The sequence below is a fragment of the Herpailurus yagouaroundi genome, unplaced genomic scaffold (assembly GCF_014898765.1).
Source record: "Herpailurus yagouaroundi ecotype Mexico unplaced genomic scaffold, PumYag 186, whole genome shotgun sequence".
In the NCBI taxonomy this organism is placed as follows: Eukaryota; Metazoa; Chordata; class Mammalia; order Carnivora; family Felidae; genus Herpailurus; species Herpailurus yagouaroundi.
Window position 1 is genome coordinate 46,046,099 of NW_024412417.1, and position 23,655 is coordinate 46,069,753.

The 23,655-nt window shown below is 54.5% G+C and overlaps 2 protein-coding genes and 2 long non-coding RNA genes across 32 annotated transcripts in view; 2 read left to right on the forward strand and 2 right to left on the reverse strand.

The window, feature by feature from the left end:
* AGO2 (argonaute RISC catalytic component 2) overlaps positions 1-863 on the reverse strand; it is a 107,933-nt gene extending 107,070 nt beyond the window's left edge. Inside the window, 1 exon segment of the mRNA XM_040494502.1 lies at positions 655-863. Coding sequence (XP_040350436.1) covers positions 655-703 — 49 coding nt within the window. The 5' untranslated portion in view covers positions 704-863.
* Positions 35-1,408, forward strand: LOC121043036 (uncharacterized). Its single transcript, XR_005796656.1, has 2 exons — positions 35-516; positions 1,049-1,408. It is a non-coding gene; the product is annotated as an uncharacterized LOC121043036 (long non-coding RNA).
* Positions 1,409-3,480: 2,072 nt separating this feature from the next.
* LOC121043037 (uncharacterized) lies at positions 3,481-16,500 on the forward strand. Its single transcript, XR_005796657.1, has 4 exons — positions 3,481-3,492; positions 5,031-5,033; positions 7,038-7,045; positions 16,396-16,500. It is a non-coding gene; the product is annotated as an uncharacterized LOC121043037 (long non-coding RNA).
* Positions 16,501-22,227: 5,727 nt separating this feature from the next.
* The window catches only part of PTK2 (protein tyrosine kinase 2), a 261,143-nt gene continuing 259,715 nt past the window's right edge, over positions 22,228-23,655 (reverse strand). For all 29 annotated transcript variants that reach the window (XM_040494532.1, XM_040494512.1, XM_040494533.1 and 26 more), the window contains one exon: positions 22,228-23,478. In XM_040494532.1, coding sequence (XP_040350466.1) covers positions 23,266-23,478 — 213 coding nt within the window. In that variant the 3' untranslated portion in view covers positions 22,228-23,265. The remainder of the gene's footprint in view (positions 23,479-23,655) is intronic.

Genomic DNA, 23,655 nt, shown 5'->3' on the forward strand with positions numbered 1-23,655 from the left:
CGGGCCCGTGGGGCGCTGGGGCCCCCGCCGCGGGGGCGGACGTGGGGCGGGGGACCCCTCGCAGCCACTCAGAGCAGCGACGTGGTCGCCGACTGGGCGGGGCGGGCCAGCCTGGCATCGCCCCTGAGGCCGGGAGAAAGAAAACACCCCCTTGTCCCCGCCGCCCCCGCGCGCGTGGGGGAGCGCATTCTGGCTGCCCGCGGGGGGCGGGAGACGGGGGCTGGGTGGGGGGCGCACGGCCCTTACCCCCACCCCCACCCCCGGCCCCCTGCCTCGGCCGGGGGGAACGGGGGCACGGTGCGGCCGAGCTGTTGGAGTCCGGGCGCCCCGGCGCCCCAGCGCCCCAGCCTGGCTTTTTTTTTTTTTTTTTTTTTTAAGTTATTACGGAAACATGAATGTCGGGAAGCTAGCTCCCAGCCCGGAGCTTGAACTTGAACGCCTGCTGGCCCTCGCACACGACCACACCGCCACCTCCCGGCCGGGAACCCAGATAATGCACGTACCCAGCCGTGAACAGTAAGTTTTCAGGAGATGTTAGGCGCCAGCAACCGGAACACCAAACCCCACGGCCCCTTCCAGCGCTCAGGCGCCTCCCCAGATTGTTCTCGCGGGGCCTTTCCTCCCCATCGTGCTGCTGCGGACGTCTGCACTCACCTCCCGTGTTCTTAGGAAGGTTCTCCCTCCTCCCCAAATCCTCGCCCATCCTTCTGAAGCCCTGGGTCCAGCTGTTTTCGGGGCTTTTCCAGCGAAGCCGTGCGGGAGCCGTCTCCCTTCTCTCCTAGTTGGTGGGTGACGCCAAGTCTGAAGGTGAAACACAATCCAGTTTTGCTCGTCGTTTTAACATACTTCGTCCTGTAAACGTGTCATCTGCATATTGGGTGCAAGGAACGGAGTGTTCTTCCTGCCCAGGGTGGTGCAAAATCTACCAAGAGTCCTGCCCGCAAGGGGCGTAGCATCCTAAATAGGTTTTGGGGGGGGGGGGTGCTAGTTCTTTGCAATCCTCAAGCACATCCCTAAATAAGCGCCAGAAAACCTTGATTTCCTCCAGAGAGAAACTGAAAAGGACATCGATCTTCACCAAATCATTGACAGAAACGGGGTCCGTGCCGTGGCATCAGCCTCCCGGTTGCCCGTGGATCCCTCTCCCGTCCTCTGCTGAGCACCCTCAGTCCTCAAGGTGGCCTGGACCACGTGGAAAGCCCTGGCTCTCCAGCCACAGTCGTCGTTCGTGTGATCACACATCTGACTTTGTGCCTCCAGTGCTCAACACCCTTCACTGGCTCCCCACTTCCATCTGCGTGTGGTCCCCAATCCGTAGCTCGGTGTGTGACACAGCCCCTGGCGGGTCAGAACCTGTAACGTCACCCCTCGCCAGGCTCCTCGGATGCACAGCTTCGTTTTCTCGAGAGTGTTAATCGTCCGGGTGTGAACCAGTACTTTGGAGAAAGGTGCTTGGCGGTGCCCGGAGAGGCTGACCCACGGCCCCGGGTCGCCGAGCAGCTGGCAAGTGTGTCTGGGAAGCGCGGGGAGGGGTGGGGGTGGCGGGCGGAGACGCACAGGTGCCACCCCAACAGCCGCCAGCCCGCCGGGAGCGGGCGATGGAGGAGCGCAGCGAGGAGGAGACGCTTGGATGTGGGTGGACCCCACCCCCGACGGGCGACCAGCACCGCAGGGTCACATCTCTGCAAGTGACAGAATCGGGTGCATAATTACGTCGTGACAGGCCGAAGGGAAGCCAGAAGGTGGTGGCCGGGAGCCGAAGCGCGGGGCCCTGCGGGTGGGGGGTGGGGGGGCCGGGGAGGGGCGCGGGATGCTCTTTCCGGCGGTTCCGCGCTCAGTCGCGAGTCTCAAGCCGCACACTTGCGTTTTGTATACATTGCCCGCCCCCGGCGCATCGCACGATAAATAAGATTGAAAACGATAACCAGGAACGTGACGGCTCCGCGGTAGGTGAGCCCGCGACTCCCACGGGCCCGCTCCGGGCCTGCCTCTTCCCACCCCCGCTATTTTCTGCCCGAAATCGCCGAATCCGGGGCCTCCCTGCGGGGCTCTGTGCTGTCCGGTCTGGGCCCCAGAAACGCCCGGAAGGCGCAGTCCGCGCGCCCGGCGCCCGCTCCCTGGAGCGCACGCCCGCCCGCCTCGGGTAACTTCGGAGCAAAGGCTCCTGTGCGGAAGGTCAGGCCACCCCGGGTGTCCCCAGCGCCTCGCCGTGTCGCCTCTCGGCGGGGACCGCGCGCGCGCCCCCTGCTGGCGAGGGGGCGCCGTCTCCCGCCAGGGGCCCTCGCTCCCCGCGGCTCCCAGACGCCCCCTCCTCCCGCGCCTCCCGGCGACGCTTGCCCCCTCGAGCTCGGGGCCTGCAACGCCAAGCCCGGCGCATCTCCTGTCCCCCGTCTTCCCTCCCCGCCGGCTCTTTCCCCGTGTTCCCCAGCGCGGCCGGAGGGTTCATCCTCCAGCAGAAAAAGCCGGGCCCCCGCTGCCTTCGTCTCTTGCAGCCAGTGGACGCACATATGACCCCATTTAATTGGGTCCCCAACTCTTGCTGCAAAATGTCTCTAGAGTCGTGGGGGGCCCCCCCCCCCCCCCCCTGCTTCTCCCTGTTTTCATCCAATACCGGGGTGCTGGCCACATGGGGCCGGTTCAGGGGTCTTCTGGTGCCCCGTCTTTCTCCCTGTGCAATCCGCTGCTCGGTATTTGGGGGGTCCCCGTGCTGCGCTAAGACTGCAGGGCTGTCGTCACGGCCTGGGACAGGGACGCTGGTGGGCCTGCGCGCGGGGTGCACCCATCCGCCCCAGCAGGAGCTGCAGGAGAGGCGGAGTGCTTAGGCGGGAACACGCGGTGCACTCCTGCACCCGTGGGACCCACAAAGCCCTCAACATTGGGGCCCTTAGTTTCCACAAGTCTAAAATGTAGACGCTGGAATAAATCAGTTCCAGAAACATGTTCTGCACTTGATAAAAGCAAGGCCAAGAGGTCAAATAAATGGGAAGCACTGGGTTAACACTAAACAGACTTAGCGATCGCAGACCTTCTCAAAACCTTTAACGAAGCGTTAAGAATCATGATTCTACAAAGACGAAGGAGGGGAACAGACAGGAGGCAGTCCCACATCTATGCGGCCACACAACTCTTTGATCACAGGGTACCGCCGGGTTCCGTGGAGCGTACTTTGGGAAACACTGAGGCAGCGCTCTTCCTGTGACCCCTTCCAGATCCTTTGAGTGAAACTGTTGGCTGTTTCCTGAATTAAAAACTCAAGAGTGCGGTTGTGAGCCAACAAATACTCGTACCGTAGTAGGAACAAAATACGCAATTTCTACACACTGAACCCAACGTTCGATGGAAACCACTTAGTTTGAATACATAAATCACTTGGTCCTCTTGCGCACCCAACAGAGGCTAAAAATCCTGAGCATGCAAGCAACCGGGGGGGGGGGGCGCTGACCCCCCTGTGCTGCAGAGGGCGTCACTTACAGGAACAGAAGTGACAGGAGTGTAGGAGCGGCTGCAGCCTGTATACATCCAGGAGACACTCCTTTTGCTCTCGGACACGTTCCTCTGTCTAAAAAGGAAAGGCAGCCGACATGCCACCAACACGCAGACTCGGAGAAATTAACTCAAAACGGATGACAGGTTGCGACGTCAACATAAAACGTAAAGAGAAAATTTGGGGGATCTGGGGCCGAGCAAACAATTCTTAGACGTGGGCCCCAAAGCGCAACCCATGAAGGGAGAAACCTACGGGACTTCATCAGAGTTAAAAGTTTTGCTCAGGGAGAGGCTGCCTTAAAAAGGTCAGAGGACCGGACCGGCTTCGAGCAGGAGAAAATATTTGCACACCGAGTACCTGACGGACGACTGGAATCTAAACTATATGCAGAACTCTCAAAATTCAACGGGAAAGAAAGCAAATCGTCAGGGCGCCTGGGTGGCTCAGTCGGTTAAGCGTCCGACTTCGGCTCGGTTCACGATCTTGTGGTTCGTGAGTTTGAGCCCCGCGTCGGGCTCTGTGCGGACAGCTCGGAGCCTGGAGCCTGCTTCCGATTCTGTGTCTCCCTCTCTCTCTGCCCCTCCCCTGCTCATAATCTGTCTCTCTCTCTCTCTCAAAACTGAATAAACTTCAAAAAACAATTTTTTTTTTTAACGAAACAAAACCCAGTCGATTTGGAGCATGGGCAAAAGACAGGGAGAGACACCCCATCAAAGAGGAGATACTGATGGCAAATGGACCACCGCGGACCATCAGAGTGGTGCACCTTCAGACCACAATAAGACGGCCGTGTACGCCCGTCACAGTGGCTGAAATAAAAAATAGTGACAACAACCAAGCTGAGGACGCGGTGGAGAAACTGGATGGCTCCGCCTTGCCGTGCAAATGCCCAGCGGTACAGCGCCCAGGGGAAAGGAGTTTGGCGGCTTCTCAAAACACAAAACATGCAACCGCCACACGGCCCAGCAATTGGGCTCCTGGGTATTTGTCCCAGAAAAACGGCGCCTCGTGTTTACACGTAAGCCCGCATGTGAATATTTATAGTGGCTTTATTTGCGTAACCAGAACTTGGAAACAACCCAAATGTCATTAATTGGTGAGCAAACAAACTGTGGCCCATCCGCACATGGAACGTTCCTCACCAGTCGAAGGGAACAAACTATTGACACATACAGCCACTCGGGTGAACCTGAAGAGCAAAATGCAGAGTGGAAGAAAGTTGCGTATTACGCGATTCCATTTATACGCCATGCTTGAAAGGACAAAACTATGGGGATGGAGAGGAGATTAGTGGTCTGGAGGGACAGAGAAGGGGCGGAGAGAAGGATGACGAGGCTGTCGCTGGCAAAGACAGCAGGAGGGTTCTCACGGTGGTGGAGAAGCTGTGTGTCTTGATTCCTATGGATGCTAATACCCGGTTGTAATATTGGACTGAAAGGGCGGTGGGATCTCTCCATCCTGTTTCTTGGGACTACGTGTAAATCCGCAATTATCTCAAAGTCAAAAGGTTAATTTAAAACAAAGGGGCGCCTGGGTGGCTCAGTCAGTTGAGCGTCTGACTTACACTCAGGTCATGATCTCATGACCTGTGAGTTCGAGCCCCACATCAGGCTCTGTGCTGACGGCTCAGATCCTGGAGCCGGCTTCGGATTCTGTGTCTCCCTCTCTCTCTCTGCCCCTCCCCCGTTTGTGCTCTGTCTCTCTCTGTCTGTCTCAAAAATAAATTTTAAACTTTTCAAAAATTAAAAAAAAAAAAAAAGAACTGCTCATCAAAAGGCATTTTAAGTGAGCCTTCTTTTTGGATTTATTATTTTTTTTTTTTAACTGGGAATAAACCATGAGACTATTAGGGAGATTTGAATTCTGATAGGCTGTTTGGTGATATCGAGGGATAATTATTAGCATTTTGAGCTGGGATGATGGTTTTTGATTATGTCAGTAAAAACAAAACAAAAAAACAAAAAAACCAGGAGTGCTGGTGTTCTAGAGCATTAAATCGAAGCACTCCCCAGCATGAAGGGGCCACTGCTGGACTTTGCTTCCAAGTTACCCAGTAGGGACTAGAGATGGAGGAAGGCAAGTGATGGGCGTAGGGGGTCACTGCACTCTTCAATGTTTGCACATATTTGAGAATTTCCGTAATAAAAAGTCCAAGAAGGGCATCATAAAGTGTGGAAAAGCCCAGAGAGCGGGAGGAGACTTTGAGCCACATATGGCCATCAACCAGCCAAAGACCCAGAAGCCATAAGGGAGTTAAACAATTTCTAAAGAAACACAACCCAGTAGAAAATTGGCAAAACACTCAGACGCTTCAAAAAGAGAAGCGCAGAAGGCCAGTAAGGGCGTGAAAAGGGCACTCGCCTCGGTGATCAGGGCGAAGGATATTAAAGTCCCAAGGCGAGACCACCACAGACCCACCGGATCAGGGGCTCTGGAAGGGCAGGAGGGGGACACTGGGGCCTGTTCTGAACTGGCAGGGGGATCATCAAGTGTCTTCTACCCGAAGTTCCCTCTCCGCCACCCCCAGCCCATCGGCACCATCGTGATGCCACCTCCCCGTCATCTTGGCTCGTCTACCGCGTCGCCTCCGGCCCCACCTGATGCAGTCCACTCCTACCCCCTCTCCGCACCCCTCCAGGCCACTCTCCGGGCTCTCTGAAGTCTGCTGGACCGCGTTCCTGCTGGTCCAACTTTTCCTGCGTCCTGCTGCTTATGGGGGTGAAGACACGCCCTAGTGTGGCCCGACTCCTCGGGACGGTCCCTGCCCCCTCCCCACCTCGGTGCCGGCTGTCCTGCCCCCCTTCCTCACTTGAGGACACCCTGAGCCTACGGCTGAGAAGCTAGCCCAGAAGTAGGCTGTGGACATCTAGCTTTTCGTGCCGGAGGGGGCCCCAGGACGCCGAGGTCTCCTTGGCCGGCCCACATCTAGAACATCACCTCCGCTCCGGAGAGTTCCACGCGAGGAACACTGAGGCACGCAAGAAGAACGCCTAGTGTTTACGTAGTGCTGGGTTTCCGTGCCATGAACGGCAGCTCGCGGAGGCTAGATGGCCTCGTTTCTCCAAAGGGGCAGGGGGTGAAGTCCCACAGCTCTGGGATTGGTCTCGCGTCCTGCACCCCTGCTGCGTTCGCACGGTGTCCTCACCGGGACCCATAGGCCAGCCATGGTCAGGAGCGAGGGGACACATGCCTCGTCCTTGCTGCAGGGCCTGGCACATAGTGGTTACTCTGGGAGGGGTGGCCCAGACTCACCCGAAGTCCTCTTTCAAAACCGTGTTTCTGGGGCGCCTGGGTGGCGCAGTCGGTTAAGCATCCGGCTTCAGCCAGGTCACGATCTCGCGGTCCGGGAGTTCGAGCCCCGCGTCGGGCTCTGGGCTGATGGCTCGGAGCCTGGAGCCTGTTTCTGATTCTGTGTCTCCCTCTCTCTCTGCCCCTCCCCCGTTCATGCTCTGTCTCTCTCCCAAAAATAAATAAAAACGTTGAAAAAAAAAAAAGTGTTTCTCCACAGCCCCACTCGGAGGAAGCAACCAGAATTGAGACACATCTAGAGGCCGTGTGGTCACAGCAGAGGAGGGTGCCCGTCGATCGGGGGTGGGGGTGCTGCTTCAGGCCTCTGGTTGGGCTCCCACCGGCGCAAAGGGAAGCGTCTTGTTCTGTGTTTCTTGCAAAAGCAGAACTGAGCATGTGGCCCCGAGACGGGAAGAGCTTTCCACCGTCCCATGGGGTCGCGCACCCCCCAAAATCCCAGAAAGGGTTTCTATCACGGTTAAATAACCACTGGCGTTCTCTGCTTCTGGCCCAACCGCGTTCTCAGCATCACGCAGGCGCCGTCGTTCGTTCAATCCTCGGAGGGCTCCCCTGGTGCTACCGATGGGGACACTGAGGCGGAGGGACCGCACGGCCAGTAAGAGGCACAGCCGGGCTTTGAACCTGAGCGGCACGGCCACCCCCTGACAGGTGCGCCTGTGCGGTTGGTGTCTCAGTCTCTCCGTGAGGCTCACTGGTGCGTATGGCAACATCGCCTCCGGCTCTGTTCACCTACCCCCTGAAATAACTCAGGATTTCTATCCCCCTCACACACTAAGCTGACACCTAGCGGATCTCGTAAGTTTAAATAGTTACAAAGAATACAGTTCCTGGCATGTGGTAAATACTGACACTTAAAACAAAAGTGTCCTATCACTTTTTAAAATGTAACCAGATGGAAAATAAATGCATTGATTGGATCCAACATGATCCATTAAAAAACGGAACCTGATCAATCTCTTTTTTGGCATTTAGATACTTGATCTTTCTGTTACCCCCAGAGCTCGTATTCCCATTTAAATTCTTCGGCAGATATTTATCCCGAGTTAATACTTTTACATCTCAAAGTCTTACTGATCACTCTACATGTTCCTATACGTTGTATCTATACGTTGAAATTTTAAAATTTGTTTTACTTCCCGCAAGCCTCTCAGTGTTGGAAAAATTCCTCTGGAGTTATTTTGCATAATGATCAGCTCACAACTGCCTAAAAAATACACATATATTATAAACTTGGAATAATAATTATTGGCCACGAAAAGAACAATTTTGTTGGAGTCGCACCTCGTAAAGAAAAGCGTGGGGCTTTCTTTGCCCACGACTTCGCGGGTCCGGGAATGACTGACTCCTTGCTGACCTGACACGATTCTGGTCTTGTTTCCCGTTTCTGTAGCCGTCGGGGCTGCGAGCTGTGTTCCTACAAATAGTAGATGGGAAATTTTGCTGTGGCCGTGGGGGTGTCTGAGCCCCTTCCGCGCCGCCTGCGAAAATCGCGAGGTGATCTCCTGCCAACGGTTAACGGTGTCATGACTTACAGCTGACAGTTCAATCCAATTCGCTCCGTTTTGGGGGGGGGGGGAAGCTGAGCGCTGGAAATCACCCGGCTTTCCCAAGGATCTTTTACGGCCCCAGGAGAGTCTGCGTGTCTGCGAGAAAGGTGTGGCAGGCCGGATTCCTGTCCCCCAGTCGTTGTTCCTGCCCCTCTCCTTTGGGAACGTTCATTTCTCACTCCATTGATGCTGACTCAATGTTCGCAGTGGCCCCAGGAGACTTTAGTGGGGTGGTGTGGTTGTGTGGTTCGACCGCAGCCTTGGCCTCTCCCCACAGTTCACCTGGGTCAGCCAGAGGCACTCGGCCCGGCCCCAGCGCGCACAGGGAGCCTCCTGGCCAAGGGCACGGGGGGGGGGGCGCGAAGGCTCACGGTGAAATCCCCGTGTTGTTACAGCAAAAGCAACTGATTCAAAACCCCGGGGGGCGTTTTAAAAACATGGCCATTGACAAACTGGTTGTATGAGTTAGAGGAGCCGAAAGGAAAATAAATACCTTGAAAACCTTGAAAACTAAAATTAGGTGGGACTCGCGCTGCCAGTCGAGGCTGCGTGGGTGTGCAAAGGCCCTGCTCCTCAGCCACCTGGGACATGGGGGACACGGGTTCCTCGGCCACCTGGGACATGGGGGACATGGGTACACAGGGCTGGGGGACATGACGGTGTCGTTACTCCCCGTATACCTTTTCCAATAAAGTGTCTTAAAAGTTAAACGGCATTGACTCCTTCTTCAATTTTTGCCGAACCCTTAGAGCTGCAAACTTAGTTCATTCAATTTATGGAAAAACTATGCATATAATCCTACTCATCAAACGTGTCAGCCAAAAAGTGACTTCATTTTACGATGTGAATGCTAACAAACATTTCCAGGAATATTACAGAACCTACCGAGAATTAAACAAAAGAATGCATCCTGTACGACAGATTACTAAAGACAGTCAAGATTACATTTAATAAAGAGTAAAGTTTAATGTAATTAGTGTATCTATTTTATAATATTTTACAAGAGCCAGAAAACAGAGCATTATATTCTTTTTTAAAATTTTTATTTATTTACTTTCGAGAGTGGGAGCACGAGGAGGAGAGGGGCAGAGAGAGCGGGGAGACACAGAATCCGAAGCAGGCTCCGGGCTCCGGGCTGTCAGCACAGAGCCTGATGACCCCAGCCGGAGCCGGACCCTTAAGTGACTGAGCCCCCCAGGCGCCCCTGGATTGTCTCATGAATTTAGAGGAAGGGGAAGGATATACTTAAAAAACAGTCACTCCTGGGGCGCCTGGGGGGCGCAGTCGGTTAAGCGTCCGACTTCGGCTCAGGTCACGATCTCGCGGTCCGTGGGTTCGAGCCCCGCGTCAGGATCCGTGCTGACGGCTCAGAGCCTGGAGCCTGCTTCAGATTCTGTGTCTCCCTCCCTGCTCCTCCCCTGCTCATTCTCTCTCTCTCTCAAAAATAAACATTAAAACAAATTTTTTAATTAAAAAAACCAGAAACACTCTGGCAGCTCACATGTCACATTTACTTTTTGCTGTTGGGGCAGAAATAGCGAGCATTCGAAAATACGAACCAAGAGGAGGCTGGATTGACCGCAGTTAGAACACTCCTTGAAACGTTTCAAAAAGGTGGGACTTAACTACCCCACTGGTTGAGGCCCGTCCACTAGGAGAGAGAGAGGGCACAGGTTTCCTCCAACGTATCTCGAGAAAAGTGCTCGTCTCCGGAAACGCTCCGGCTGGGTCCCACGGAGCTGCGGTCGTCGGGGTCAGCGTTCGGCTGCTGCGAGTGGCTTTCCCTTCCCACCTGGTAACCTGCCAACCAGGAGGAGTCCTGAGATCGGCCCAAGGAGAGAGTTGCGCGTATGCACTTGATAGGGCGTCTTGGGCATTCGCTACTTCTGACCCATGTCTTTGCTATCGCGAGCTTCTCCCTCAAGGCCGCTCGGTCCTTTGGCGCGTGTTGGGGACATAAGGGACATAATCCAGGTCATACCTCCCCGGACGCAGAGTGTCCCGACGGCCAACCCCCCAGGGTCCGGGCCCCCCGGGGGCCCATGGGCCTGGCCTGGCTGTGAGCGCCCTCCCGAGCTCAGATCCAGGCACCAGAGTAAGATGTGGGACCAGGGAGGAGGCCCATGTTCCTCACAGAGAGAAACATCTACAGAACCCGATCGTTCAGAGCCGTCCGAGCTCCCTGATGAGTTGGGGTCCCAGGGGCACCTTCCCGGCTCAGAGACCGTGCTCTCCACGGCCCTGTGACCTGGGCCACGCCGACCACCTTGAGACGCTGGATGTCAGGACACGGGAGCCATGTAAGAGGCATGCAGGTTCCGCATCTAGTTTTGTGCCACTGCTGAAAGGGAACGTGACCGATGTCTTTCAGACAAGATCTAAAGGGGGCCCTTCCGTCTGCTCAGTAGTCCCCCGGGTGTCAGAAGATTGGCCATCTCTGGAGATTTCTCTGGTAAGCTTCCGTCTACAGCGTCACCCCGGAGGGCGGGAGGTGGAGGGGACAGCGGCACGCTGGGCGGGGGGGCGGGCTCTGGGCTGCTTCGCTGGACCACTTCCCTTGCGAATGACTAAGGGACCCCAAGGATAGTTAGCACTGATCCTACTTTGTCCCCTTTTTTTCCCCGAGATAAAACACTCAACACACAGCTCCGTGGCTTTGGTACCTTCAGTGGCATCAGCTGCCTCTGTCTAGTCCCAGAATTTTTGCATCACCCCCCACAGAACCCCACGCCCACTGGCAGCGAGCCCCCAAACCCCCTCCTCCAGCCGCAGCAGCTGCCGCTCTGCCGTCTCTCCCCACGGACTTGTCTGTTCTGACCGTTTCCCACAAAGGGAGTCATGTGCCATGTGGCCTTGTGTCTTACACTTAGCGTCATTTTGGTCCCCTACATCTTGAGGGGCCTGTAACCCCACGCCGATGGCTGGTTTCCAAGTCTCTCGGGGGACGGAGCTAAGGTTGGTCCTAGCGCCCCCAGGGTCCCTCACCCCATCGCTCGCCCAGGACTCCACCTCTCCGGCCCTCCCCTCCAGCAAGGCCAAGGGCAGCACCCCGGGGCTGGGGGCAAATGCTGGGGCAAACTGTCCCGCCCCAGTCAGGGCCTCTGCAGACCCCCGGCCTCTCCACGGGGCGCAGGCCCCAAGAGGGACCTCCCCCTGCCTCCGGGCTTTTCTCTAAGATACTGGCTACACTGCAGCTCAATGTGGGGAGTGAATTGATCCCGGGACCCCTGCTCATCAGTATTTCCAGGAACTCCCTGCAACTTGCTGTCAGGGGACAGATGACAGGGAGATCCCCCCAAACACACACACTCGTTTCCTGGGACCCCGCCAGGCAGCGCCCGCACACCAGCTTTAAGGACGTCCTAGTTGTTGGTTGTACCTAAATAGTTTGCTTTGTTATATTGTGTTTGAGCTTTTCCCACTGAACGTTCTAGTGTAACACCAAGTCCCAGGTCTTCCTTTCTTTTGGTCCTTTAAAGTCAAAAACCCACTGATTTTCCTGTTTACTTGTTCTTCCGTTGCTTTGGGGATGTTACGCCGCCTCCAGATGCCTTGCTGTGAGGGCAGCCTGGCTCCCAGCTCCCACCCCCTCCTCCGTGTCCAGCCCGACCGGGGAGGGGAAATTAACCTCGAGTTGAATTTTACTACCTAGCATGAACTGGAGTCCGGCCCATCTTAGTCCGTACTTGACTTTCAATGTCAAAACAGAGGGGCCGCTGAGTTCTTACGCACGGTGTTCACTCCTGGGCGTAGGAAAGTGCTTGGTGTATGGTGCCCGCTTGATGGGCCTACGCTGAGTAAGTCGGACACACGCAGAATGGGGTTCTACCCGGGACGGACAACGATTCAGATCAGGGGTTGAAAGGGACAGTCGGAAAACAAAGTTGGTTTTTTGCTTAGATGCTGTGGTATCTGGCTCTTTCAATAAACTGGATGGAGGGGCACCCAGGTGGCTCAGTCGGTTGAGCATCTGACTCTTGATTTCGGCTCAGGTCACGATCTCATGGTTATGAGTTCAAGCCCCAAGTTGGGCTCTGCGCTGACAGTGCAGAGCCTGCTCGGGATTCTCTGTCTTCCTCTCTCTCTGCCCCCCCTGCCCCCACCCCCCCATTCACGCTCTCTCTCAAAACTAACTAAAACAAATGTAAATAAACTGAATGGAGGTGCATGGCCTTCATCTAAGGACACAAAGTCAAGGATCCAAGGGTCTGATTCAACAAGCTGACCTCATATGTGAAGTTTGACCTCCTGATTTAAGCAATTACTGAAACGAGCTCATGAATTCACTTATTCAAGGACGTTTCAGCTCCAGAAGCTGGTGGAAATGTCAGGCCCTATCGAGGGGCTAGGAACCACTATTTACAAGCACTGGAATAGGTGTGGGTGAGACAGAGAGCATGTCACACCCGTGAGCGAGGAAGCTCTGAGCAGGGGACCTGTGAGCATAGACGTCACTGAGAAAGGATCTGAGGGGACGTGTCTGCAAAGAAGACCCATGAACAGCCAATATGCACATGAAGGTCGCTCAACGCCGTTAGGCCTCAGAGAAATAGAAATCAAAACCATGTAGCCAGCACTAGGTGGTCAGAAAAATGAGCTCTCACCAGTGTTGACAAGGCTGTGGAGGGGACAGGAGCTCCCACACAGGGCTGGTGAGAACGTGAAACGAGGCGGCCACGCTAGAAAATCGTCCGGCAGTTTCTCAGATGGCGAAATACAGAACTGTCATACGACATTCCCGGGTATATACAAAAACTCGTATATAAACGTCCGTAGCATTATTCACACATGACAACCAAACACGTAGAAACAGCCCGAATGGATGCCCAGTCTCGGTCTATCCACACGATGGAATATTATTTGGTGATGGAAAGGAAAAGAAGTACTGGTGTGTGTTAGAAAAGCAGACAGACTTTGAAAACATGACGCTAAGCGAGTAAGTCAGACAAAAGGACCACGTGCTGTGCGATTCCATTCACGTGAGAGAGCCAGAAAGGAGATTCGTGATTGCCAGAGGCCGGGGTGGTGGGAGATGGTCAAGGATACAGAGTTGTTTGCGGAAGCAAAGCAGCGTTCTAGAATCGACCGTGGTGATGGCTGCTGAGAGCGCTCCAAGATGGCGGCAAGAACAAAGGCCGACAGGCCCATAGGAGCGGGAATGTTCCAGGCCCACGTGGCCAAGGTCGGGGGTGACAGAGATGTGGTAGGGAGTTGGCAGTTCCCAGGTCGTGCTGGGCCCTGGGGAGGAGGGTGAATTTTCATATTTTATTCTAAGTGTGCTGGGAAGCCTTGAGAGGTGATGAGAAATGGCATCGCATATTCTGATCATAATTTGAAAAGATCAACACACTCTATTGGCCAGTGAGGGAAGTAGGGATTTTACATTCTTAAAAGGTTGTTAAAAAAAAAAAAAATACCACGTACAGAGACCATACACAGTCTGCAATTCCTGAAACTGTTGCTATCTGGCTTTTTATCGAGAACGCTTACTGAACCCCACGTGTCTTCGGGGACATTGATGCTTCTTGGTTGAAAGAATGACGGGTGGCAGGGGGCAGGGGGTGCTTCCGGGAAGTGGGGAGACTTTTACAACTGGGTCTAGAAGGAGGGGAGAGGTGAGGGGGGCGGAAGCCATGACCGTGCCGAGCAGCTGGGACCTGGCCCCGTCCACACGTCCGTTGGACTCCCGTGCAGCCACCGTGGACAGCTGTCTGTCCCAGGAGCCGTTTGTCACACGTCACGCCCTCCTCCGGGGTCAGCTGCCAGGACCATGCTTCATTCCAGGGAGGACGCCCTCGGAGCCCCTGTGCCTCCTTCGAGAATAGTAATCTCAGCTTAAATATAATCCGGTAACGCCTTTCTGAGGTTGTGCCCAGGACGCCCTGATGGTGTCTTGAACACTCCTGGCCCCGGGCTCGTGGGAGGAAGAGGGATGGTCTGCGTCATCGTCACAGATGCTCCACCTCAAGTCTCCTTATCTCATCCCGAAAGGGTAACTTCTAGTCTCCGACCTACGGCTAGTGCTGCTTTATTTTCGAGAGTCAGGACAGCCAGTGACAGGGGCTGGAAACCCCATGAGGAAGTTACAGGTGCATTCTGGGTGGCTCAGTGACCGGGAGGATGAGCCACCACGTCCCAGGTGTTTGGTGGCACCGAGGGCGCAGTCCCTCCGACGTCAGTGTGACCCCCACAGATCACTTGCTCGTCTAAACGGGAAATGCAGCCGAGCAATGGTTGTGACCCTGTGGCCAGGGTCAGGAGCAGCATCACTGGGGTGGGCCCCCAGATTTGTGTCATCTTATGTCACCTGCCAGACACGCACATCACCTGAGACGCGTTCTAGACAAAGACCTAGGCCCTTCCCCGAGACCACTCTGGTTTTCTAAAAATGCTTATTTTTGGGGCGCCTGGGTGGCGCAGTCGGTTAAGCGTCCGACTTCAGCCAGGTCACGATCTCGCGGTCCGTGAGTTCGAGCCCCGCATCGGGCTCTGGGCTGATGGCTCAGAGCCTGGAGCCTGCTTCCGATTCTGTGTCTCCCTCTCTCTCTGCCCCTCGCCCGTTCATGCTCTGTCTCGCTCTGTCCCAAAAATAAATAAAAACGTTGAAAAAAAATTAAAAATGCTTATTTTTGATGTTCTTATTTATTTTTGAGAGAGACAGAGACAGAGCACAAGCAGGGGAGGGGCAGAGAGAAAGAGACACAGAATCGGAAGCAGGCTCTAGGCTCCGAGCCGTCAGCACAGAGCCCGACGCGGGGCTCAAACTCACGAACCGCAAGATCACGACCTGAGCTGAAGTTGGCCCAGGTGACAAGGGAGCCACCTAGGTGCCCCTCGAAATGTTTCCATTTTATTAAAAAAAATTTTTTTTTAAGTTTAACTTTGAGAGAGACAGCACGAGTGGGGGAGGAGCAGAGAGAGACAGAGAGAGAGAATCCCAAGCAGGCTCCACCCTGTCAGTGCAGAGCCCGGTGCGGGGCTCGAACCCACGAAACTGCAAGGTCATGACCTGAGCCGAAACCGAGAGTCAGCCCAAACCAACGGAGGCACCCAGGCGCCCTGAAATGCTTTAAAACACGGACCCTCCCTCTCCCTATGCGGGAGGCGATGTGGGTGTGACGGCCTTCAAGTCCCTGCTGCCGGGTCACCCAGGCCCAGACTGGCAGTCAGTGTGTGTCCACACTCTCGGGGAGCCCTCTGCACTGACGGTGGAGATCTAACAGGGCTCAAGAGGGAAAAGAAACAAAAAAGTTGCATAAATAAAAAAAAAAAACAAACCCAAAGCTACTGGATAATCTGATCACGCATAAAATTATTTGGTGAATCTTTGCTTAAGAGTCAAGCCATTATGTTTTCTCTTGTTTCATGTGTGACAACATATTGCCAACCCGCTATGTGGAATTTATTTTCCTTCACGCACCTCATACGAATGAAACAGTACAAGCAAGCAGGTCATTGAACGGGGGTCCCTAACTTGTGCGCTGTCTTAGGGGAGGTGGGCTATCCTCACCTGAGGGACATACTGAAGACTCTTGGTGTCACCGAGCAAAACGAGCCAGGACCCCCGCCACCAGCATCTTGGCGGAAGTAGGCGGGTCTCGCGAACTCCGCGCACACCGTGGGTTTTGTGGCCGGCCGCAGCGCCTTCCCTGTGGCAGGAAGTGCCGTGTTTGCCCTTTGCCGCATCTACCTCGGGGGTGGAGACCAGTGTCAGCCGACTGTCGACATTCCAGAAAATGCGGATGTCACCCTGAAGGGATGCACCCCCGGGGAACCCTGCGGAGGGACTTCAGTCACATCGACGGAGGACTCAGTCTCCTGGAGAAAGAAGAGGTTCCCGGCTGCAACGGAGGGGAAGAGAAGAGAACTGAGCGCTGGCCGCGCCACCTGCAGCCCCGGCCAGAACGTGATCAAGGGCACTGCTTCCGTTACAGCGGGAGGGCCGGGCACGCGCGCCCCCCCATCAGCGCCGTTACTCGGGAGAGTGGTTCTCTTCTAGGAACCCAACATTTCTTGGGTGAGAAAACACCCAGAGGATTCGGACGAGGCCAGGTCTTGCTTGTTCAGTATCTCAAGCCCAGAAAGATGAGTTAATTCTTGAAGGAAGGGACACTGAACTTGCATCAAACTCAGCTGCTTTGATTCAGCAAGCCACAAGAATTAAAAACAAGGATGTCAGAACATGTTGGATGGTATCTGTTTCCAAAAAAGGAACAGTTCAGCAGGCTGATGAGTAGATGTAAGTTGTCCAGCCACGGAAACAGCAAGACGCTGATGATTTTCCAGATTTATCGGTGATATTTTATTTCGTTTACTTGTTTTTAAAGGTTTTATTTATTTTGAGAAAGAGAGAGAGAGAGAGTGAGCGAGCAGGGGAGGGGTAGAGACAGAGGGAGAGAAAATCCCAAGCAGGCTCTGCACGGCCAGACGGGAGCCTGACGTGGGCCTTGATCCCAGGAACCACGAGACAGTGACCTGGGCTGAGACCAAGAGTCAGACGCTTGACCGCCTGAGCCACCCGGGTGCCCCAATATTGGTGATGTTTTAAAAATGCAATCAAAGCTGTACTGACTTGGGAATAAAAATAAAATCAAACGTCTTGTTTATCTGGGCAAGTGTTATTACTAAATTCACATCCGAGTTCGTTAGCATCTAGTGCAATAATGACTTCAGGTGTGGAATCCAGCCCCTTATCGTTAGCCCATCCCCCTTCCCACAACCCCTGCAGCAACCCTCTGCTTCTTCTCTGTATCTAAGAGCCTCTTATGTTTGTCCCCCTCCCGGTTTTTATATTATTTTTATTTCCCTTCCCTTATGTTCATCTGTTTTGTATCTTAAAGTGCTCATATGAGTGAAGTCATATGATATTTGTCTTTCTCTGACTGGTTAATTTCGCTTAGCATAATACCCTCTAGTTCCATCCACGTTGTTGCAAATGGCACGATTTCACTCTTTTTGATTGCTGAGTGTTTATATATATATATCTTCTTTATCCATTCATCCATCGATGGACATTTGGGCTTTTTCCATACGTTGGCTATTGTCGATAGGGCTGCTATAAACACTGGGGTGCATGTGTGCCTTCGAAACAGCACACCTGCATCCCGTGGATAAATGCCTAGTAGTGCAATTGCTGGGTCATAGGGTAGTTCTAGTTTTAGTTTTTTGAGGAACCTCCACACTGTTTTCCAGAGCGGCTGCACCCGTTTGCGTTCCCACCAACAGTGCAAGAGGGTTCCCGCTTCTCCATATCCTCGCCAGCATCTGTTGTTTCCTGAGTTGTTCATTGTAACCACTCTGACCGGCGGGAGGGTATCTCGGTGTGGTTTTGATTTGTATTTGTATTTGACTCGGTGCTGAGTGATGTTGAGCGTCGTTTCATGTCAGTTGGCCATCTGGATGTCTCCTTTGGAGAAGTGTCTGTTCCTGTCTGTTTCATCTGCTGCAAATGTTAATGCCACCAGTGATTTCGTTATTCTTTCTTCCCAATCTAAACACAACTTTTAAAATTCCTAATTGACTTTGGGTCTTGGGTTAATACTAAGTTGTTTGCCTGAAAACTTGTAAAGAAATTGAAATGCACAGAGACAGAAAAAGTAGACGTTTGTCACACAATTCCACACATGCTTCTTCCTGTTTTCTCTGCAAATAAACACATTTTTCAAGGTGCTGAAATTAACATAGGAAAATCAATGGATTTAAACAGCCTCTTATACTCGCTAAGGTTGGTTACATTTCAAAACGAAAGCGTTAGGGGCACCTGGGGGGCTCAGTCGGTTAAGTGGCTGACTCTTGATTTCGGCTCAGGTCATGATCTCACGTCACGGTTCTTTGGTTCAAACCTCACAGCATGGAGCCCGCTTCAGATCTTCTGTTTACCTCTTTCTGCCTCTCTCTCTCTCTTTAAAAGATAAATAAATGTTAAAAATACTAAAAACAAAAAGAACCAAATGAAAGCGTTAGCTAACACGGCCCTTTAGGCCTGCTTCTGTAACTACACGCACGTGCACAAATACGTGGGCCCTTGTCAGGACGCAGGGAGGTTCACACATGGCTGTGTGTCACAGAGGAGGGGACACAGAGGCCGACACAATGGGGTTCACCATAGGAGGGTGTGCAGCCCCCTGCCTCCTGCAGACTCTGCCTGGAAAGTAGGATTTTCCCTCACCCCGATGCGCACCCCCGTTTTCCAGAAAGTCAGTTAAATTCTGTGCCGATCCCACGTGGGTACTGAAGTCCCACGGTGACAGTGGTTACGGGCTGCTTGCGTGGGGATGAGCTGTCGTTCTCGGTCCATTTCTGTGGACTCGCAGGCGCTGGGCCTTCTCCGGCACCTGGGCCCTGACCTTGACCTGTGTCCTGGCAGTGTCTCCAGAGGCCCGTGTCCAACAACGACCGGGCTGACGAGGGTGCCCCACACCCAGGTAAGTGGGGGCGCACCTGTGAGGCTGTGCGGTGGCCGTGAGTGCCCACACCGTCTGGGAGCTGGGGGAGCAACGCCGAGTTACGGAAATGCCCACGAGAAAACCGCCCCGGTGCCCGGCCCCAGGTCACCCAGGAAAACGTGTAACGCAGGGCAAAACTGAAAGCCAGCGCTACCCGGTCCATTTTATTTTTTCAGTTTATTTCTTTATTTTGAGAGGGAGGGGAGGGGCAGAGAGGGAGGCAGAGAATCCCAAGCAGGCTCCGCACTGTCAGCACGGAGCCGACGCGGGGCTCGATCTCACAAATCATGAGATCGTGGCCCGGGTGGCAATCAAGAGTGGGACACTTAACCGACTGACCCCCAGGCGTCCCCCCGCCCCGCCTTTTTTACTCCAGATCCATATAAACATTCACCAAGTCCTGGCAGCAGTGAGGGTGTGTGTGTGTGTGGGGGGGGGGGGGATTCCCTTCTGCAAAGTCACTGCCTTAGTGACAGATAGAAAGCAAGTCGGGCTGGATCCCCACTGGGCTGCCTTGTCGTCTCCAGAGCACATTCAGACGCACAGGGTGTTGGGGCACCAGTCAAGCTTTTCGGTCCACTCAGCACCACCGCGGGCCACGTCACCCCCAAAGCTGGGAGAAAGAATGAGTAAGCGGAACCACGGGGCTCACGTTACCACATACGGAACACGCTGGCCGGCCTGAATCTGGTAACGCGGAGCCTTCAGGCAAGCCGAAACAGGGTCACTGTCCCAAACTGGCCTGCATTCTTAAAAAAATACAGTCACGAAAGACAAAGGGAACTAGAGGGTAGCCGTGTGCCACGAACGGTGGACAACAGGTTCCCAGAGGAAGAGTTGTAGTGTCTGCCGATTTCCACGGTAGAGATACTCCCGCCCTGGCTAATTTCAAGCTGCCGAGGTGAGGTCACCGAACGCAGACGTGGGCGGGGACGCGCAGAACACACGGTCACACAGCGTGTGGTCAAACCGCCACAATCGACATACACAGCCCGAGAGCTTAGGTAACAGCACGATGTAGTAATGAGGAAGCGCTGAGCTCTGTGCCCTTGTTACCTTTGTTTCCAATATAATTTAATTAGTTATAGGTGTATATAACTTAATTTCTAATAACGGCGGTGTTTGACAAAGAGCTTGCAAAATTCCTGGAAACCAGCACCACCAAAACACCAGGACAACCAAATGAAGGCATGACCCGGGACTGGGTTTTGGATTTGGGGGAAAATGATGTAAAGCACATTACTGGCGGCTCGTCCATTAGACAACGTGAAGTCTTCGGAGTGTGATGCCGTGTCGTGTGTGTAAGTGTCCCTGCTCTCAGGAGACGCACGCTGAAGTACTCGGAGGCAGGACTAGTGTCCTGGGGCTGCTAATCGGAGGCTTAAAGCAACAGAAACTTCCTCTCCCCCAGTTCTGGAGGCCGGAAGTCTGAAATCAAGGTGTGGGAAGATGCCTGGAGACTCTGAGGGAGAATCGACGTACAAGGATGAACGGCTCCACTCCGGAGCGGGAATGTGACGAGACGAGCACCCGGGACACATAAGGAGGCTCTGGCACTCATAAATAAATGCTCACCAGTCCCGTTGCAAAAAAAGCAACATATTTGTGCAGACACTTCACAGAAGAGGTAAGGAACGGTTAGCATAGAGAAAGATGCTTAACATCAGAGACGCACACTGCCACCAAGTCTGAAATGACAGGACCAACGGGAATGGGCACCGGGGAGGCTCAGACACTGCTGGTCAAGGCGCGATGCGGCACAACCACATGCGAAGATGGTTTGGCGGTCTCTAAGGAAGTCGAACATACACTTACCGTAAGTTCCAGAAACAGCACCAACGGCTGTTTGTCACGAGAAACGGGAATGTGTTATGTGCACGTACACGCCCGCGGCAGTGTCGGTAACGATGCAGCAGGTGCACAGGTGAACGGGCTGCAGCAGCCGGGCCGCGGGCCGCACGGGATGCGCACGCAGCACGGACAGTCCGAGATGTCACCGAGTGAGGAGCCAGAGTGCAGACGGCGCCTTCCTAGAAGCGGGTAGAGGGTTAGTGCTGGAGGTGGGGCCACTGCCCGGGGCAGGATGGGGACTGGCGGCCAAGTGGAGAGGGGGCCTCCTGAGGGATGGCAGCGTGTCCCCTACTCTGTGCAGGCCCAGAGAAGAAGGCCCCCCAATGGTCTCCTGCACAGGTTCCTGCCGTCTGGACGGACAGAGGACAATTGGGCGGCTGCCACCTTCCCGCGAAGCGGGGACTGGGGTGCCGTAAGCGCTACGCTGTGTCTGAATCGGGCGTCAGTTACAAGACTGTGTTGCTTCGTGACAAGCTCAGCGAGCACCGTGTGTGTGCCCTCTCTCTATGTGAAGTACTCCCTAACTAAGCTCCTGTTAAATACAAAACAGCTGGAGGAACCCAGACGTGAGGTTGTGAGCAGGGGACGTTCACCGTCTGTCGTGCTCCTCCTGCCCGGCGCGGACCGCCTTTCACGTCAGGTCGGGGTCCCCCGCAGGGTAACACAGCTGAGTCCCCGAGCGGTCCCTGTGACAGCCCCTCGGTCCCCTGCGCCAGCACACCACAGGCCAGCTCCCGTGAGGACACCACGCCGTCCGGCCTGTGTTCGCCCGTTCCCGCGACCAAAATGCGTTTCTTTCTTTGCCTCACAGGATGCGCGAGACCTACCTCAGTTGTTCGCGCCAGAGGGCGAGACACACCGGGAGGAAAGGGTACGATTTCAAGCGACTCTCGCTGTGAGGCAGTGCTTCTGGTGGCGACTGGGCCCCCTTCCCCGGGGACACTGGCCCGACGGCAGGCCCCCCCCCCCCGTGACGTATGTGGGGGCGTCGACCTCACGGCCACCACTGCAGCGAGGAGGAAGCGGGACAGTGAGGGAAACTCAGGGTAACACCCCCTGGCCTTTTCCTCCCAGGAAGTCGGTGTCCTGGGCCCAGAGAAGGAGCGGCCGCTGCAGCCATGGGAATATGTATGTACCTGGGAACATCCCCTCAATCCCTCCACTCGGGAGCTCGGCTCCTGGCTCTTCCCCGTCTGCAGAGCCCAGTGCCGTTTGCTCCGGCTCAGAGGTTCTGGCAAGACTGGGGCGGGTCTGGGGGACCGCGTGCTGACCATTTCCCTAGTGACAGAGCCGGTCACAGCTGTGTCCTCGAGGCCGCGACGCCCGTGAGGACGTCAAGGCCACAGAGGCAACGGCTCCCAGATGGGCATCACTCCTCTCTCGACTTTGCATGTGATAGGCAGAGATGGAAAGAAAGGCCTGATTTGTGTGCGGCCATCCTCCTGTGCTAAAATCCTTGACCTATCCAGAAGACAGGGAAAGAAGGACCAGTAATTTTCGAGAGCTTTCCTGTAGGTTACCTGACAAGTCGCCTGAAAACTTTTAAAGGGTCTGAAGGAACCCGAAGAAAGGCTACTACACCGACAACTTTACTGGTAACACCTTTTTAATAGGTCAAAGTAACTGTACAGTTCATTATATTCTTCCTGAGAATAATTTATATCCCCCGACAAACTAAAGGGAGGGTATACTCTTCAAAATTACTTAACAGAATGGATGGTGTAACTGGACATCGAAAGAAAACCAACTCTCTCTGCTTTGCTTACTCGCCTCCTGGGAAGACAGACACAAGGAAGGGTTAGTCAGCTCCAGTGGCTGCAAGATAGTCAACATGGCTTTCGTCTTTCTTTATAAATTATATAAAAATGGAAAACAGGGATGGTTCCAGAACTTCTTCTCAATGCACTTTGGAGGTGCTCTGGTGCAAAGCATTTCTGCTTCCAAGAGAAATAACATTGCTACAAAAAACTGGCACATTATTCTGGTGAAAAAAGACAAAAGTTTTTAGTGTGGTCTACAGCTAGCTTCCAACCGAATCTTCACATATCCAACAGGAAAGTAAAAGGCGGGAAGGACAGAAGGGTGGCTGTTGGTCTGTTTGTTTCTGAAATGACCCAAGTCTTCAAAATATAGCTCTGATGTTCTCTTAGAGCGCTGCTCGCGTATTGCGACGGAAGGGCGTCCTCACAGCAGAAACTCCAGTCTGGCTGGCCACTCTGCACACGCAGAAGAGTTCTCAGCCCCTCGGGTTTCCCGGAATTCTCCGCCCGGTCTCCTCTGCCTGTGCGCAGCTGAGCTGGCTCAGGCCCCGCACGCACGGCCCCGCCTGGGCCGTTTCCACAGAAACACGCCCTCATGGGATGGTCATCTGTTCTTGGTGATTCTTGAAAGCTTCTCACGAACAATTTTCATTCTCAGAAAAATGCCACATCTTGGATCCTGGACTTTTCCGAACACCATGATTAAAGAAAAACAAAACCAAACGACGAACTCAAATCAAATGCGGTTAAATTTGTCCGAGAGAGGTTCTGAACCGGCCGTCAGTCACAGCCCCAGGCGCGGGGGAGCCCCCCGCTGCTGGCGGGGCGCCGGGGCGCGTCCTCCCCGAGGCCTGGGGGGGGGCCCCTCAGCGCGGCCTCGCGTGTCCGAGTGCCCTCAGTCTGGCCTGGTCGATGACGTCGAGTAAGTTCTTGGCGTCCACGGCCAGGGCGTGGGCGGCGGTCAGCATCTGCTTCTTGTGGTCCTGCTGTAGGCTGGTCATGGCGCACCGCTGGGCCAGCTTCATCTTGTTGATGAGCTCGCCCAGGTCGGAGTTCAACAGCTTCTGGGCCATCTCGATCTGGAAGCACAAGAGAGGCGTCAGGACGGGCACGTTCCGCGCTCCGCTCAGGCAACCCTTATGCACCTGCCTTGGGCGCCTCCGGAGAAGAAACGCTCTTCCCCGTAAACAAACCTGCCCGACGTAGACGGGGTAAGATCAGCGTCTCCTCTAGGAAACCGGCCGACAGAGTATGCA